At 37.6% G+C, this 18,800-nt stretch overlaps 1 protein-coding gene across 1 annotated transcript; it reads left to right on the forward strand.

The window, feature by feature from the left end:
• Positions 1–6,958: 6,958 nt before the first annotated feature.
• LOC131234560 (aldehyde oxidase GLOX1-like) lies at positions 6,959–7,609 on the forward strand. Its single transcript, XM_058231497.1, has one exon. The coding sequence runs from the start codon at positions 6,959–6,961 to the stop codon at positions 7,607–7,609; it is 651 nt and encodes a 216-aa protein (XP_058087480.1).
• The last annotated feature ends 11,191 nt before the right edge of the window (positions 7,610–18,800 follow it).

The following is an 18,800-nucleotide window of genomic DNA, read 5'->3' on the forward strand; positions in this document are numbered from 1 at the left end:
TTCCACGTGGGACTATTCCCAAAAACCCACAAAAAAGTGTTTTTTCAAAACAACTTTTATATATTATATATTATTTTATTATTAAAATATATTTTATTAAAATCAATATTTTTGCAACAAGGACAGGCCACACAAAGTCTTCACTGCTCCGAAGAAGACTTTCATGAATTGCACAAAGCGATATTTTTTAAATGGATATCCCTACATCCATGCATAAGATAAAAGTGTACTAACAGAACACTATCAGTTTTGTGCATGCTTACCGTAATTCCTGTAGATGTAATATTTAAAACAATCACTGATGGACGATTGAACGGAATTGATTTTGGCAATAGATTTCCATAAACTTGTATGACCATAATCTAAGCAGGGGAAAAAAATCTTGTTTGCATTTGCCGCATGTTAAATCATGGTAACCTAGCCACCATACGCATGAACATTTATGCAGTCCAAACAGAATACTGCCACTGACCATTTTCTTTTAACCATCAAATTAGGTGTCATGATCAACTGACTGGTGCAATTTTCAGGCAATGTTTCATCTAATGTTCCTAGAATTGCTGAAATTATTGATAATGTCGGCCAATATTATTTTTGTCTGTTCACAAGAACTGTCTTTTGCTCCATAAGGTTTGATTATTAACTTCATTACAAGGATATGCACCCAAATATATACCGTCAAGAGGCTTTTATTGATATGTGAACAATGTACATTCCAGGTTGTGGTTGGGCACAGACCCTTAATTAGTGACTAGTGTGATTTTCAGGCTATGTTTAATCTAGTGTTCCTAGCATTACTGATATTGTTGATAATATTGGCTGATATTATTTGTATCTGTTCGCCAGAATTATCTTTTACTCAATAAAGTTTGATATCGATTTGATTCTTAACTCCATTGCAAGAATATGCCCCAACATACCCTGTCGAGTGGCTTTTATTGATCTGGGAACAAAGAACATTCTAGGTTGTCGTTTACATTCGTTAGAGAAAACGCTTTGATTAAAAGGTAAAAACTAGAGAAAACTAGTTTGTTACATGGTATAGAATAGAGTAATGCAAATGATGCATAAAGTCCTATTCTATGGTCCTTTGTCTTTAGAGTGTCTAGATCATTGAATAGGCAGAGCATTGCGATCCTTCTAACACTCAATAGCCTTAGCATTGCATCCTATGTAAGCTCTAGAAAGTTTGAAAGTTCTGGTAGCATGTTTGCCTTGCCCCAAGGCATCCAAAAGTCCCAACAAAAAAAAAAAAAAAAACTAGGTCCATTCTATTGGAGAAACCAAGAGTCGACGCTCTTGACAGTTAAGAGCAGGACCACCCAGGAGTTCTATTAATCAGTCCAAACAATCAACGCAGGTCACTGTTTGGGTCTTTGGATAATCAACACAGCCACCACCAATGCCATGAACAGTTAGCGTTGGGCTGCAGCTCAGGTCTCTCAAATAGTCAACCAGGGAGATACTATTGGTGCTCAAACAGTTGGGGTAGAGCCGAATAGTTCTTAAGCAATCTCAGGAATAAAATGGCATGAGTTGTGGGAATGAAGATTTAAAGAGGTATTTATAATGACAGGAGACCATTATTTCCCTCCCACAAGATGGATACATAGTTATTTCCCACCTAAAAGTTAGTTGGGAGGTTATGTAGACTTGTCGCGCTTCCATTGGACCACTTAGAGTGCTTTCCGCCGGTGCACGTTAAGTGCAAAACATCATTCAATACAGAGTGGACTCTTGTTGAAGTGATTAGTGCTACATGGCTTATAGACACATAGGCAGTACCACATACTTGATCCCATGCTATCTCTCAGATGGTGAGCATGGAGTGGAAACACGAGCCCGCACTAGCCTTGACCGTTGGCGATCAGAGTGTATTAAAAGAGCTCCCCCTAACCTTGGTCAGCGCATGAAGTGGATCCATGCCCCCGTGGAGATGAGCGTGAACCATCCTACATGGGCAAGTTATGGTTAGCATGTTCGAGATTTAATGAAATTTTGATGTCACAATGTTGGAAAAATGTGTTGAAAATACTCAAAAAAAATAAATAAATAAATAAATTATTTTTATTTCACCAGGCTGAATCATGTAAAAATTGTGTTGTCCTTAAAGCGTGATTCGCCTCCTTATCAATTGTTAATGGGTTACGGAATTGCTTTCAGGATTAGACAAGCCTGTCTGGATCCCGTGTTCAGGGAAGGGTCCACTTAGGAACAATTCAATGCAGCAGATGTTCTAGCAGAATCAAACAACGGATGCGTTAACAATATTCCAAAATGGAGATGCAATCTGGAGGATCTAATGGATGACGAGAGATGTGTTTGAGTTGATAGAATTTGGACTAGAATTGTCTAGTTTATATAGGCATCAGGAAGTGGATCGTTGCTAGGTGGCCATCAATGGTTTAAAATATTTGAAAAACATTTTCTGACCATTGATCATTAACTTAAGCCATTTCTGGTCGTCGGATCGCAAGATCAGACCGTTGGATTATCATGGCACGTCCGTTTTTAGAACATTGTGGCTTTCAAGGCTGCTAGCCGATTTCAGAAATTGCTGGCCATTTCGGATTAATAATCTGATCGTTCTCAGTTACCTATAAATCCCTGGCTCATTTCAAACCCATTGCACTTAGGCAATCGTGATGCGCACATGTGAAGTGTAAAGCGCACCAACTAACGTCATTACAGCCACACTGCCTACACCCTTGCTTGAGGGGGTGCACGTGCGTAATGCACAACCTGAGCATATCAATCTCCAAAGCTCCGAGTAAGAATACTACACACACCTCCGCATATAAACTGTGATTTTCTTCTTTTCGTTTTCGATGTGGGACAAAAGCACACACCGCACTTTCAATTTGAAATTTTCAAAAGCGTTTTGGCGACAAAACAAAAATTCTAATTTTTTTAAAAATATTTGATTTTTCAAAAAATCACAAATTTCAACAATCAATCTCATAGGTCAACGATACATTACAAGGTGCAATTTAAAAACGCAATCTACCGGTTGATATTTTCAATAATATTGCTGATATCTCATGATACACAAAATATTGCAAGATATCGGCCACTTTTAGTATAAATGTTGTGTATTGACAATATTATTGATATTATCATCACTATCAACACAACATATGTATAATATATATATATATATATAATCCATAAAAAAAAAAACATTTAAAAAATTATTTTGGAGATCTCTTCTTAAGCTAATTTCAACCACTCTTGAGTTGTTTGAAATCAAATCTCGGGTTTGGGAGAGAAATTAAAACTCGAGGGCAGAAACAGGTCGAAACTCTAAGGTGAAAAAAAAGATGAAAAATGATATTTATGAGTGTTTAGTCAATATATTGATTGGCCATTCTTTTCTAATTACATCATTGTTTTCTATTTTTGTATAAATAATGTAAAATGAAAGGATGTAAATGCATAAACCCATGCAACGCAATGGGAGGAATAGAAGGTAATGTTCTAAAAAGCAGGTAGCCTATTAAGTAGAGTTCAGCCATCAATAGCGTCTAGCGTAAGCTAGGGGATACTGCTACTTTTTAATTTAACAAAGAAAAAGGGCGGAAGTACATCAAACAGTAAGAAAACAGTAAAGAATAAGTGTTAAAAAAATGAATTTTACAAAGAACTACCTAATTAATATGTAATTTAATTCAGTACCTTTTTAAAAAAGGTTTTCAAAAGCCTACCTCATTAATCAGTATAATGGTCATTTCACTGCTTTCCGTCATGACAGTCATGAGAGCAAACTGGTCGATGGCTTATGTGGGCCCCACCATGATATTTATGTAAAATCTATCCCAACCACCGGGTGAATCACCTCATGTTAGGCCAAGGGCCCAAAAATTGGCTTCATCTGTGATTTAGATGGACCACGTGATTGGAAACAGTCTACAGGGCAATCCTCACCCTCTAAACTATTTCCATCAGTGTGGCCCTGTAAATCAGAGATGGGTATGATTTTTGGGACAAATGCCTAATTTTTATTTTTAATTTTTTGTGAAATCTAATGATTGGTGTGGATTTTATATAATTATCATGGTGGGCCTTGTAAAAATCAAGAGTGGACGATCACTCTCCCAAGTGTTTCCTTCAACAAAATCACACGTCAGACTAATTTTTTGTCTATGAGCCTAATATGAGACTAAATATGTAATGTTCATAGTGGATCTTTCATAAACATCAGGGTGGGATGTCAAAATCAAGAACAACCTACCATGCGATTCCCCCTTTTCTGTTTTTTTTTTCTAAATACTCTCCCTCTCTTTGTACGGTTGGAGAGTGAAAGGACTTGATTTTTGGCTGGCCCCATCATAATGTGTATGCAAAATTCACTCCAACCATTAGATGTTTAATCCAGTTTGGGCCCAAAACTAAAAAATCATGCAGACTTGTGATTCAAGTGTTCTACCAAAGAAAACATTAGGGAGAGATGTCCACCCTTGCTTTTTATAGGGCCCACTATAAGGTTATATGAAATCCACTTCAACTGTTAGATGCCAAACCAAATTTCAAGCTTGGGGCCTAAAACTCAGGCCCGTCTGTGATTGAGGTGAGTAATACCAAGGGAAACAACTTTCAGGGTGATTGTTGCCATGTACACCATTTCCAATCATGCGGTCCTCCTAATTCACATATGAGGGTGATTTTTGGGTCCTTGTCAAAACATGAGGTGACGCACCTGGTGGACAGGATGGATTTTACATAAACATCACGATGGAGCCCAACTAAGCAACTGACCCATTTGCATGTATGTCAACCCAGCCGATGTTAAAAACATTAAGGTAGGGCTGAAAGTTGGGCGGGTTCAGACGGACCAACCCGACATTGGGTTGGGCTCAAGTAGGATGTATCAGTCTGGTCTTGGGCTTGGGCTATAGAAACACCAAGCGATAAAAATTGGGTCAGGCTCAAGATAAGGTCTCGGGTTACCTGACCTAACCTAAACCCAATTAATATATAAGTTAGTTACTTATAAATTATAACTGATCGTGTGGATGGTTTGTGTTGAAGGCATAGGAAATTATAGTGTTATCGGGTCTCACCGGTCCACATCAATCCAATGACTCAAGCTAACAAGAGATGCTGGATTTCTCACTCACAAATAGATTGTGCGATATACATCACGACTTTTGAAGGAGTAGTTCTCCTATGTTTTAGCTTGTTTGTTTAGAAAAAAATGAAGTTCTTTACGATAAATAACTACATGTATAATTAATAAAATTATAAATACAAAAAATAAGATATGTGTTGAAATATAATAGACTAATAGAATAATAATGAAAATATTAGCATATATTCACCTTTTCTTTTTTTCTTTTTTTTTAACACACGCACACACACCCCACACACTCACACTCGTGGAATTTCACCACCTATGGGTACTCGAACCCTTGACCAGGAGTTGAAACTCCTAGGAGTCTACCACCCAAGTAAGAGTAAGGACCCAAGCATATATCCACCTGACCAACCCGACGAAGCCTGATTGGGTTGAGCCTGGGCTGAGAATTCCCAACCTGATATTGGGTTGGATTGGGTTAAGGTTGAGGTATAGGAACCTTGGGTTGGGCTAGGGTTGAGCACCAACCCAACCCAACCCAACCCAACCCAACCCACTTTCAACTCTAAAAGAAGGTAGTGGAATGATAATAATATTGATTAATTAGGTAACTTTTTGAAGAAAAAAAAGTTCCTGAAAAGGTAAATTCGATATTAATTAGGTAGTTTTTTTTTTTTTTTTTTTTTTTTTGTTGTGCATAAAATTCACTAAAAATAAAAGAAAGAAAAGAAGCAAAAGCAACTTAAAAAAAGCCTAACAAAATGCTTCATTATGTCAAGCAAAAGCATGTTCAAAACAAGTTATTATCATCTATCAAAAGCCAATCCATTTGTATTTAAATCATCGTCATCACATGAACACAACACAGTACACACTACAGTGGGCAACTACTAAAAAACCATCACCGTAGAGTGGTGGCCCACATGATGGACTGACTCGACTCGATGCCCACCTATACATCCTACAACAATGCAAAACAGCCAATCTCCTGCAACAAACAAAAAAAAAATGAAAAAATGAAAACCGTGGATGATAATCCCAAAAAGATACCATACTCCAGCCCTCCTGCACCAATCTGCTTGCATTTTCCATTTGAGTGTGGACCATTACTGCTTTTCTCATCTTAACCATCCATTTATAGTATATAAATTGAAATTCGAAACTTAAACCATTGAAGATTTCCTCGCATGCCCATCCACCGTGACGAACGGTTTGGATCAGGCGAACAAGAACCCCACTTGCACATATGAAAAATCAAGAAAGGATTATACATTCTGTTTTGGTACTCCTGCGGGATTAACAAACATGATAACTGCACACCTTCATGGTAATCATTATCTCGTGGCACATGTACGAGAGATCTGGACCATTCAACAGGTGAACACACCCATAAATGACATTACAGGAAAATCTGACCAGTAAAATCCACAGATGAGACACCCATGTATTCAAAAGAAGATAATCAACGGTCAATATTCATATCTGCGTTCAACCCTTTGGGCGCGGCCTATGAAGGAGTCACCCTCTTTAAATACTTTCTTCCAACGATTCAATTCCTCTGCTCTGATTACACTCCTCTGTTACTCTGCTCTCCAATTCCTCTTCTTCCTCCAAAATTCAAGAAAACCATTCAAACGCTCTGAATCTTTTTTCCTTTCTCATGGAAAATCGTGCGTTCTTCTTCTTCTTCTTCTCGCTGTTCATCTTTTCAACAATCCCATCCCTCTCCCTCTCCCAACAGCTTCCCGCAACAGGTGAATGGCACCTCCTGCAGAAGGGCATTGGCATCTCAGCCATGCACATGCAGCTCATCTACACCAACCAAGTCGTCATGTTCGACCGCACTGATTTCGGACCGTCCAATCTCTATTTCCCTGACGGTCGATGCCGATTGGACTCCAACGATACCGCCCTCAAGATCGACTGCACTGCCCACTCCCTCACATACGATGGGAGCTGGCGCGGAACCCGATCACCACACCCGTTCTTTATCGTCCATCTGATCCAGTGGGCCACCGGTTCCAGATCCTAAGTCCATCGCCAATCGCTAGGCTATACCATTCATCAGCTGTCGTGCTTCCTGACGGTCGGATCCTCGTTGGGGGCAGCAACCCTCATATGCGTTACAACTTCACTGGTATAGATTACCCGACAGAGCTCAGCATCGAAGCGTTTTCGCCGCCCTACCTTGATATGCAATACGCTCAGTTAAGGCCACAGATCACATTCACTGTGCCCAACCAAGTCATATGGTATGGCCAGCCGATCACCATCAATTTTTTATTGAGGTCCTACATGCCGCAATCTGGACTGTCCGTTACAATGCTGGCCCTGTCATTCACAACGCATTCTACTGCGATGAGTCAGAGATTGCTGATGTTGAAGGTGACGCGGGTGGTGCAGGCACCACCCTTGATGTATCAGGTGAACGCAATTGGACCGCCAACAGCTGCGATCGCACCGCCTGGCTACTACATGCTATTTGTTGTGCATGCAGGGATTCCCAGCCCTGGAATATGGGTGAGGATGCAGTGATTTTTATTATTTTTTTGCCTTCATTTTGTATTTATGGGGAATGATATTTTTCTCTCCCAGAGGGATTGATGGTTCCAACCTTCAAGGGTAGTTTGATATCCAAATTACACTTGTGAGGGTTGCTTTGTCACTTTTGGGGATTTAAATATCATTTTTATTTGTTCATGGGAGAAACCCCATTGATTGATTTAATTGGGCTTTTTTAAAGCGGTTTGTATTTTTGGGTGGCATTTTTTTCATGCAATTTTGCATGTTGTATGTTGAAAGAAATGAAATCAGAAGAAATTTGGATCTCTGTCTCTCTTAGTTTGCTTTAATACTCTGGCTCTCTCCCTTAGTTTGCTTTGTTAATATGGCAGAGTGTGATGAATGATACGCACGCAGTTCAAAATTACTGAGAAATTTATACTTGGGAAACAAGTAATTAGACTAAGTTATCCAAAATTTGATACCAGTTTAGGTGCATAATTGACAAAATATTGCTGTACATTTGTTGGACGTTTAAAAATGAAAAATATCCAATAGTCTGATTTAAAAATAAAAAAGTGTCCATGAATCAGAGGTTTGGATTGTTAGACTAGTCTAATTTTCAGCGGGTCCCACAGTTTATTTGGTTTTATTTGACTTCATACATGACATGGGTACCATTTCTAAGTTCTTGTGTATGAAGCTTACATGAGAAATAATATTGACTTCCACAAAACAGTTTATGGGGAAGGATATTATGCACTTTATACATGTGAACTTGGTCCACCTATATGAGATCCAGAACATTCATCCAGCAGTCCCTGCCATGGATGGATTATAACCCAAAAAAATCAAATCAACACCAAGCATTTAACTGGAGGATTTTTGAGGATTCCTCGTGGGTGGCTAAAAAGAAATCAACCAACAGTCTGATGGGTATCATCTTTGAGATACAACCATCTACTGCACAATGCGAGAGATGAACAGTGGATCTCCTATATGTGTTGCTGCATGTACAAGGACAGAGTTCCTGATTTCTAAGGAAAAAACAAAGTTGCTAAGATTCATACAATATAAACAGCTAGATTCAATCCAAGTAGCATGCACAAAATCACATTATAGCTCTTTGAGATCCCCAGCATGGTTGTATCAAATGAATGTCACTCAAGCATGATGAAAGATGCAATATTGTAAAAGGATGGAAGCAAAATACACATGCATAGTATATACGTATTAAACTATATTACTCTGTTTTTCAGTTCCTACAAGGATGCATGATTGTCTAAATAGTTACATATACTACAGCAGTGGTATGGTGCCTATTTTGCAGTGAGAACACAACATGGGGGGCATAGCTGTCCATGACTATTTTACTGGAACACTTAAAAAAAAAGAAGAAAAAACAAGCATCATACATGGGCTTACTCCATGTATTCTTAGCTGCAAATTGTTTAAGATAAAAACCCAAAACTTATAAACAAGCTCAAAAACTATGGTGATGAAAGATAAACAGATACCAATAAAAATTAACTGTGAAACTACAAATGCAAAAAGAAGAAGAAGAAGATCCAAATGACGAAAAAGAAAACCATGAAATTGCATGAATGAAGCGTCCCATTTGCACAAAAGCAGCATTTACATGCTGCAAAGCTAATTATAGAAATCCTGAATATAAGATAAACTTTCAAATTTTGGTATAAAAAGCAGAGGAAGAAAAATTCCAATGTGATGCAAAATTACTACTAAGCGTGCCAAAGACCAGACTGTCACTGAAAATAGGAAATGACCTAGAGTACCCTCGCCTGTAAGCATGAAACTAGGGCATACAGTTTCCAGACAGAACCATAACAAAAACCAATGAAGCAAAACCAAGTACTAATCTATTGAACACCTCATTGGATTCAAAGAGCAACAAACATCACAAAGAAATAAATGCATTAAAGAACACCTGTGCATTGTGGTCCTTGCTATTAGAAAGGAAGTTGATCTGTTCTTCTGAAAGGTCCACCTAGCAATTTGGGGCACATCCAAATGCAATCATAAGTGATATCCACATTGAAAAACAAGTCAATGATCAAGAAAGCATCTTTGTTTAACAATATGCAACAACAAAACTATGGTGCATACATGAATATTTTGAGATATTGAGGTAAAAAGATTGGTCCAGCTTTTCTATGCTCAAGTATAATATGGATCTTTGACTATATACAAGCGAGGCCCATCGGGTTGGTGATCCAAAACGTTGACTATATACATGGATTTCTTACAAACACTATGGTGAGCCCCACCTAGCTTTGTGCAGGGAGCTTTCTACAACAGGGTGCCGCAGGCAATCTAGGCAAAACCACTTAATCGTGGCTTTTCTCATATGCGATCGATCATACTCAATGAGAAAAGTTCATTGATCAGACAGCCTAGATTCCCCAATCTAAGGTATTTCTTGTTACTTGCCAATCGAAGATAACCATACACATATGCCACATCACATGTACAGTATAGATAATGGGAGGATGATAACTCCAAGGGAGTGTTGATGTCTTGTTCATTTTCTTTTCTTCCATGGGGAAGGCAGGTAAAAATTCTTATGTGGAACCAAGGTTCAGAAACTTGAAACTTGAAACAAGAAGTATGGAATGTCCATTTTCCTAACAATTGTAGGATGGTCTGTTCCAAGCAGTCCTTAAAAAACACATGCAACCAAAAATTAACACACTTGATTGATATCCAGATTGATGTAAATACACCCATTTTCATACATAGTGTGTATCATCCATCTTCTTAAAGATTGAGTGGATGTTTTTTTTTTAATCAGCCAGTCCACCTTAGAATCACCCCTGCAGTGTGAAATATGGACCCTTAAATACAGTTCCCCAGCATCTGTACAATGGCCTTAGCCTGACAAAAAAAGGGGTACTCCAAATCAGAATATTTAAGTGTCATTAAAGAGAAAGGCAGTCCCTGCATGGTTATAAAAACCACGCATTACCAACCAAGCATGTGGACGGCACAAGTGTGTATGTTGTCAGTTCAGATGATTCATTTATACAGTATTCATATTGAATTGCAATTACTAGTCTAATGAGTGTAATAGCCAAATTGCAATATTATATGCGACTGCCTCAAAAAATTATGCACTCAAAAGCTTCAATGATAGCAAATAAGTTTTGAGTTTTAAGAGCAAGAAGATTTCTTGCTGAACCTCATTTGGACAAAGAAGCAACTGCTTCAGATTTGAATGAGGTTTTCATAACAATTTCCCTTGAATAAATGCAAAAAAGAAAAAGAAAAAAAGAAGCAAAATCTACACGTACCACTCCTCGCACATCCAGAATCGTTGTGCTTTAATCAATGTGTCATTTCGCTGCAACTGAACATGCTGGGAACTTGACAGCAAAGGTCTTCTCAAAGCATTTAAGTCAATTTTTAAGTCCCTGCAAATCATAGAATTGCACTCTGCATCAGATAAACCTAATAACAAAGGCTTTGAAGTGAAAAAAAAAAAAAAAAACACATTTCACTGAATTGGAAAAAGTATTCAGCATCTGTACTACCCAATTCTGATAGACTCAACTTTCTGAAGAATTCTAACAAATCAAAGAAATCCATTTCAACAAAACAAACAAAAAGAATAAATTCCTATTCCCAATCAAATTACTTATTTTCAATTCGAATGGAAATGAAAACATTAGTGAAAATAAAAACATCAACAACTCAGCCATTTGGTATTGGCTTTACATGTCCTGTTTTTTCTATCATTCCTAAGGCCTCATCCTCGGCAAGTGAACAACCCTTTCTAACCCTTCTGATGACATTTAAGTTTTTTTTTTTTAAAAAAAGGCAGAGAGAGTTTAAAATGGTTGACATATAAATGAACTATGTTTTGTTTGGAGTTGTAACATCTAAAATCGCCTGGCCAAGTATTGGAACCAATATAAAAATTAGTTTCATAGATTATAAAAATTAAAATTTAAAATTAAAATAATTTTTTTTTTTTTAAAAAAAAAACAACATAATAGGACAGTCCTTTTAGCAGCCGTGATATAGAAGTTTCAAAACTCACAGACCGACGATGCTTCTGAGCTATTGCCTACCATCTATTAGGAAGTTTTGTAGAAGTGTTTCTACCTTTTTACAATGTTTATGGTTGTGAATGCGATCAAGAACCAGTTTTGAAAAGGGTGAAAATACAATTCACAGCTCATTTAAACAGCATCACATTGCATTTGAAATTGGCTTTTTTAGGGAAGTGTAGAGACCACATTTTGCCTTGAATAGAATGGAAAAAGCACATCGAACCAGCTCCAAATGGTAAGTTAGGTAAGTGCAGCAAGCCACCATATTGAGCAAAATGCCATTCTGCTCAATGTAAATGTGGAAACTTCCAAACATACCCAAAACTAGAACTTCCAAACATACCCAAGTAAAAATGCTCATTTAAAAAATTAAAAAAAAAATTTATTTACAGTTTTATGCTCAGCTTTTTCATGATCCAATCAATCAACTTAGACCACACTTCAAAAACACACAAATCAAATATTCTAACTATCCAACAAATAGCCTATAAAATGGATGGTTAGGTACTATTTAAGTCATAGCTGCACAAACAAAGGAAACCTGTGAAACTAATGAACAACCATCCCGTTAATACCAACCAATAACAGAAATTATACATCACTAATGCACTACATTTCCATAACAAAGCGGAAAATCTTATATTCCAAATTGTTTAGGCTTTGACTCGGAAGACTTCTTCAGTAGTACGACCACATGCAATCCAGATTTTTGTCATAACTTGCAGGTGCAAGAAAGCATGCACTCATGCATTCTAAATAATGTAATTCTGCTAGGGAACTGTTCTATTTGTTTTGACACTCAGCTGCATGACAACATTTTCCTTCTTTGAATTCTACTCTCATGAATGATATCTCTCCCATCTGCAATTCTACTCCTACAACCATGCTTTGATGACATCCTTACTTGCAATCAAAGCCTCTATAATCTTTTGATTGGACAACACTATTTTGTCTTATATTAGAACTATCCAACAAAATATAATAGTTAAAATTCTAGCCTTTTCTCTTTATCCCAAACTGGTTTCTTAGAATAGAGCATCTGCATATACAATCTGATTGCAAAGGCATTAAACCATGGAGAGGTTCCATGTGAATCTCCAAAGTGAAAAGTTTACCAACAACGTAATTAAAAATCTTACTCTTGACATACAATAAAAGCTATGGCAGATAATTCGAAATGATAGTAGAAAATTATAAGCTACATAGCACCACCGGAAACCCAACTAATTGAAAACAGACATGCAGTAAAAGTCTAAAGGCTGAAAAATCTTACACTCTTAAGTAGGAAAAGCCAAACCTCCACCTTGATTCTTGGGTCAACACCCTGCACCAGAAATGGTAAGAATGAGTAAAAAATAGAATTATAGCAAATCAGGGAACAAGAGAAACCCGAGAAAACATAACATGATCAAGAATGCAGCTGTATAGATTGATTTATAGACATTACATAGTTAAGATAAAACTAACAAACTCATCCGAATAGCCAATTACTGGAACCAACTTATCTTGATTACTCTTGAACCATTTCAACATCTATGACCATGAAGATTCTCTGTTGTTTCTGGACAAGATTTTCTATTCTTATTAGGATAAACATTGTAAAATTCTACAGAAAAATATGAGATAACTCATATTTCTATTACTCCCAATTTTGTGGCCAAGATAAATGCATGCATTAATCAGTAAATTCATGTACAAAAGCTTGATAGTGTGGTTATATGGGTTATGAGTTCTGCTTTGGAAACTTTCCAAATAAAAATGATGGGATCATGTATACACTCTCCAAAGTGCAACTTCTCCAGGCCTATCTACCTAATGATGGGATCATGCACACCTAAGCTACCCAGGCAAGGTCAGTCAGAGCAGATCATGCCTTCTAGCAGGCTCAAGCCCAGGCCCCATCCCCAACAGTCATAGGTTCTGAAAATGCCACCATGGGCTAGCTTAGGCTGAGCCTAGATTCAGCCCAATGCACAGGCAGTCGGCTATCCTGGACCACTTCCATTGTTATTACTGAAGACTAATTTCTCGGATTGCAATTACCCATATGTTCAAGCTGCATGGGGCCCACCCTTAACTGTTAATCTGGTGGGGCCCCTTATTTCCACTTTACACACAAAGAATCGTCCAGATCCATAACTCGGGTGGGATATACTTTAGGGATCCATGTAAAATCACGCCAAAAACATAGATATTCACTCTTTTTCCTGTCCAAGATTAGGAATGGTTTGAGTTTTGGTTTTTCCATTGACCCTGATGAGGTGAACCTGATGAATGGGTTGGATGACATATACAAAACACGTTGGACCCCACATTCCATCTGTAAATTTCTATGGTTGGCATCTCTCTTCCTAATCTCCCCCATTTTCCCCTTTGTTGTGGCCCACCTGAGTTACCAATCAGGCTAGATTTTGGGATCCAGGCCTAAAATGTTGGACGGGTTGGATGACACTCAAACTTCACAGTGGGCCCCACATCATTTGAAGCTAGTGGATTATTTCTATTTATAAAGATCTTTTGCCAACGCTCGGTTTTACCTGGTGTCGACAAAGGATGCCCCCAAAGCGTCAGCTATACCCTTTTTTGTTGTAGTGTAATGACTTGATGCACAGCATCATGTAATTTTTAAACAGGGAAAGAAACCTGATGCACTGCTCACTCATCCATGTATAGAAGTGACTGTGGGATTAGACAAACTCATCAAAAAAAAGCTTCACTTGTATAACTGCACATTCTTTTTACCTGTGATGACATACACAACATACTACTTGGGCATCACAAGGGCTTCCAGACTGTCCGCACCTCCTGAAACATCTCCACCATTAGTTCCCTATCCGCATGCATAAAGAAGCTGTTGATCTTGTCTCTAACATCATATATCTTTCCAAAGTCGAACAGATACATCAAACACCCTTTCGTCAGCTTCTCCAGCTGGTACAGCCACACCTCATGCAGCCTCTCAAGCACTTCACAGTTATTACATTGAGTGGAATCCCCAAATTCACACATCAAACATGCCTAGTGATTGTGATCATTGATCTTGTCGGTCACCATGTGGAAAGGACAGGCCAAACACTGGTGATTGGACAACTTCAACAACTCCATGTTGTTAGTTTTGCCTATCGAATGTGGACCACTAAAATTTTCTGTTAACCACTCTTTTTTCAGGTCACTGATAAGATGTCCACCACGGTCTGATTGCCATGCTTTCCAGTTATGGCCTATCCATGTGGTGGCCCACCAAATCAGAGGTCTGATCACCATACACAAGCACATGCACAGTACAGATGTTTCACTGGTCACTTCATGGAACTCCATGACGCACAGGTCACAGTACCATTCCTGAAATCTAAAAGATGGGCAGGGGCAATTACATTGAGTGGATAGATCTTCAGGTCTAGGAATTCTACATCAATGATGAATCGCCAATGGAAGGTAGAGTCAACAGGCCACACAAAGTCTTCACTGTTCCGGAGAAGTCTTTCATGAACTGCGCAAAGCAATATTTTTTAAATGGACATCCCTACATCCATGCATAAGATAAAAGCATAATAACAGAACACTATCGCTTTTGTGCATGTTCAACGTAATTCCTGTAGAAGTAACATTTAAAATAACCATTGATGGACGATCGAGCGGAATTGGCCATTGAGAATTTTTAATATATCAGTACGAACTTTTAGCGGCTTAAGGTTTGGTTTTGGCAATAGATTTCCATAAACTTGTATGACCATAATCTAAGTAGGGGAAAAAAAAAATCTCATTTTCATTTGCCACATGTTAAATCATGGTGACCTAGCCATCATACGCATGAACATCCATGCAGTCCAAATGGCATACTGCCACTGACCATTTTCTTGTAACCATCAAATTAGGTGTCATGATCAACTGACTAATTCAATTTTCAGGCAATGTTTCATCTAATGTTCCTAGCATTGCTGAGATTATAGATAATGCCAGCCAACATCATGTTTATCTGTTCACAAGAACTGTCTTTTGGTCCATAAGGTTTGATATCGATTTGATTCTTAACTCCATTGTAAGAATATGCACCAACATGCCTTGTTGAGGGGTACCGTAGCTAAATACTAATAGCTACGGCTATAACTCGTAGTAATATCACAGTCTCACAGCAAAAGTCACCGTAGCGAATGTACTTTTAGCTACGAATAATATTTGTAGCTAAAAGTCGAACATTATCCGTTGTTAGACAGAACCTATCAATTGCTACAGTTCCCACTTAAGAACTACCTACGGCTAAAATCCGTAGCTAATGAACGTTTTTTTTTTTAAAAAAAAAACATGAATTAAAATGGTGTCTCTTACCATTGCTAGTACAGTAGTACATGCCCTGATATATCAACTCATATAAAAATTATAGATTCGATAATAGCTGTCAATGATTCAACAATAAAAGAAACCAATGAATAGATGACGGTAAAAGACACTACTAAGAAACAGGTCTTTGCCAAGAATTGGGGGCAACCCTTTGCCGGCGCTAACTACACTGGGGCGCTGGCAAAGGGTCCAAGTATAAAATTCACAAACCCTATTACGCCTCCTTCTCTCTTGCCCCCGACTCTCTCCTAGATTCCCCACCCCTAACTCTCTCACTTTTTCTCTCTTTCATGGGCTTCTCCGCACACTCCATACGCACCATCACATCACACGTATGCAAGATCCAGGTTATTCATCAGCCGGCCCCACTCTGGATCTGTCCCAAGTCTTCAAATCAGATCGATCCACTCATTAGGTAAGTTGTACATAGATGAAAGAACGGACGGTTAAAAATAGTTAGATAACAAACGGTCCCCGTCCAATGTACATGTTTGGCCCACCCGAGTAGTGGACCACGATGCACGCATGATGAATGTAGAGGATCCTTCACACGTGTGCCATTGGCATGTGGGAACAACTTCCCTGTTCTTATTCATTTTTGAAATTTCTGCATTTACAGTGAGAGATTCATGGAATCTAGGGTTAGAAAAATCTCTGCTCTCGTTTTCAAGTTCACGCACCTTTTTTTTCACTTACAATTCCCTTCTCTCTCTCTGCGAAATAGTGAAAATTTTGAACTATTACAGTGGAAAGAAGAGGATCGTAGTCGTAATTTACTTTTTTTGGGGATTATTTGGTAATTACCAGTTTTCTTTCTAAGCTTGATAAAAGTTTGAAAATAATGGGTTGTGTTTGTGAAGAGATCGGCTGTATGTAACTTGATTCTTATGGATTTTGTCATATGGGAATTTTTTCTTCACTGATTTAGTTTTGCCAATTTTTGGTTTTCGTAAGAATTAGATTTGGGCACTTTCGGTTTGAATTTGCTCGATTTTGATGATTCACTGCAATTTTTTAACTGAGGATATGGTCCTTGATCGAGTGGAGTCGCGGATCTCAATTTTAATGATGGTGGTGATGATGCCAACCTGCCGTTCATGTGGCATTGCTGTATTGGGATTGGGACCACGCAAATCGTGGATCTATTGCGGATAGAGTACGGCCTAAAAATCATGCTGATTGGATGATCTGCACCATCTGATTACTCCCATTTAATTTGACTGCCGACACTTGATTTTTTAATGGACTTGCTTGATTGTCTTGAGATTTAAAAGAGTTTCATGGTTAGTTTTTCTATGGTTTTGTTTCAAAAGTGATTTTTTCTTTCAAAAATTTTGAGATGTAATTAGGAAGTAATAATTGACTGATTGGGGCCATTTCTTGTTTTTCTCTAAAATATTTTTGTCGTTTGTTTTTTTTCCTTCCTCACTGCTTTACTTTGAGGTTTTATGTTTTGTTAATTGTGTTTCTCTCAGAGTCTTTTTTTTTTTTGTCTTCCATGATAGGGAAAAGTTTTGGATGATAGGAACATGGTTTCGAAGAGATTGCCAATGGATGATGCAAATATGAAAATATCCGTAGATTCTGTACTAGTCTTCTTATGCTTCATATCAATTTTTGCACTACGATTTCCCATGGATATACTTATGAACAAGATAGTAAATTGAGAATTTCACTTTATCTTTAGTGAAAATTTAGAATTGTTAGTGATATACATAATTTCTGATTTCTGTCAGATGTTTTTGCTGAGAATTGTAGCACTATATGTAATTTGTTAATAATGCATCTCTTGCAATGTTTCTTTTGTTTGCTTTAACAAAATTCATCATCATTCAACCCAAAAAAAAAAATTTAAATTTTAAAAATTTAAAATTTTAAATTTTAAATTTAAAAAAAAAAAAAAAAAAAAAGAGGAAAAGGAAAAATAAAAACCAAATTGTCGGCATCATGGTTGGTGGCAGCATGCAGTGCATTGGCAGCTTGAAAGAGGTATTTAGCATTACTGAGCAGTGAACACTCATGGTGCGTTTCGATGCACAAATGAATTCAATTGCAATTATTAATCTAACAAAGCATAAATAACCAAATTGTGATTTGATTAGCATTCATATTGAGGGTGTGGGCTCTAAGATGCAGTTCTGTTACTTTAACTTGGACCTAAAAGAAATGTAACCTTGAGTATGGATGCTACGAAACATCAAGAAAATTTTTGCCTCCTTTTAATTCAAATGTTTGCAATACAGTTCATTGGTGCATCCAGACACTGTTTCATGAATTAACTCTATGGCAGCTACATGTTTCTTCTCAATATCATTTCCTTATTAGACCATAGATGTAGTTGACCCTTGATCTGTTTTTGATAAGATAGTTCACATTGCCGATTTGCATATCATCAAAGAATGAACTAGTCTACTTGGTCATGATGTGGGACCTGTCCAGCCTCGGTTGCCCCAGACAGATGTTGGACTTGTCCAGATCTATCATCTTCTTTACAGAGATATCGGCAGGAAGATGCTCATGAATTCTTCTAGTGCATGCTGGACATGCTCCACAGTTGCTGTGTGAACTTGAAACTGCAAGATGAGCCCTCATCTTCGCAGGCTGACAGCTTTGTAAACCAGATTTTTGGAGGCCATCTCAGAAGCCAAGTATAAGCTATAACAGATAATCCTTCTTTAGCTTTTAAAATAAAATAAAATAAAATAAATAAAATATACAAATCAGATATGACCATTATTCAATGCGTGAGATTGCAAACTAACTATTTTTTTTAAATTTTTTTTTTCTAATTTTCTTGGAAAATGATTTTTTTA

This window comes from Magnolia sinica, chromosome 19 (genome assembly GCF_029962835.1).
Source record: "Magnolia sinica isolate HGM2019 chromosome 19, MsV1, whole genome shotgun sequence".
NCBI classification, from domain to species: Eukaryota; Viridiplantae; Streptophyta; class Magnoliopsida; order Magnoliales; family Magnoliaceae; genus Magnolia; species Magnolia sinica.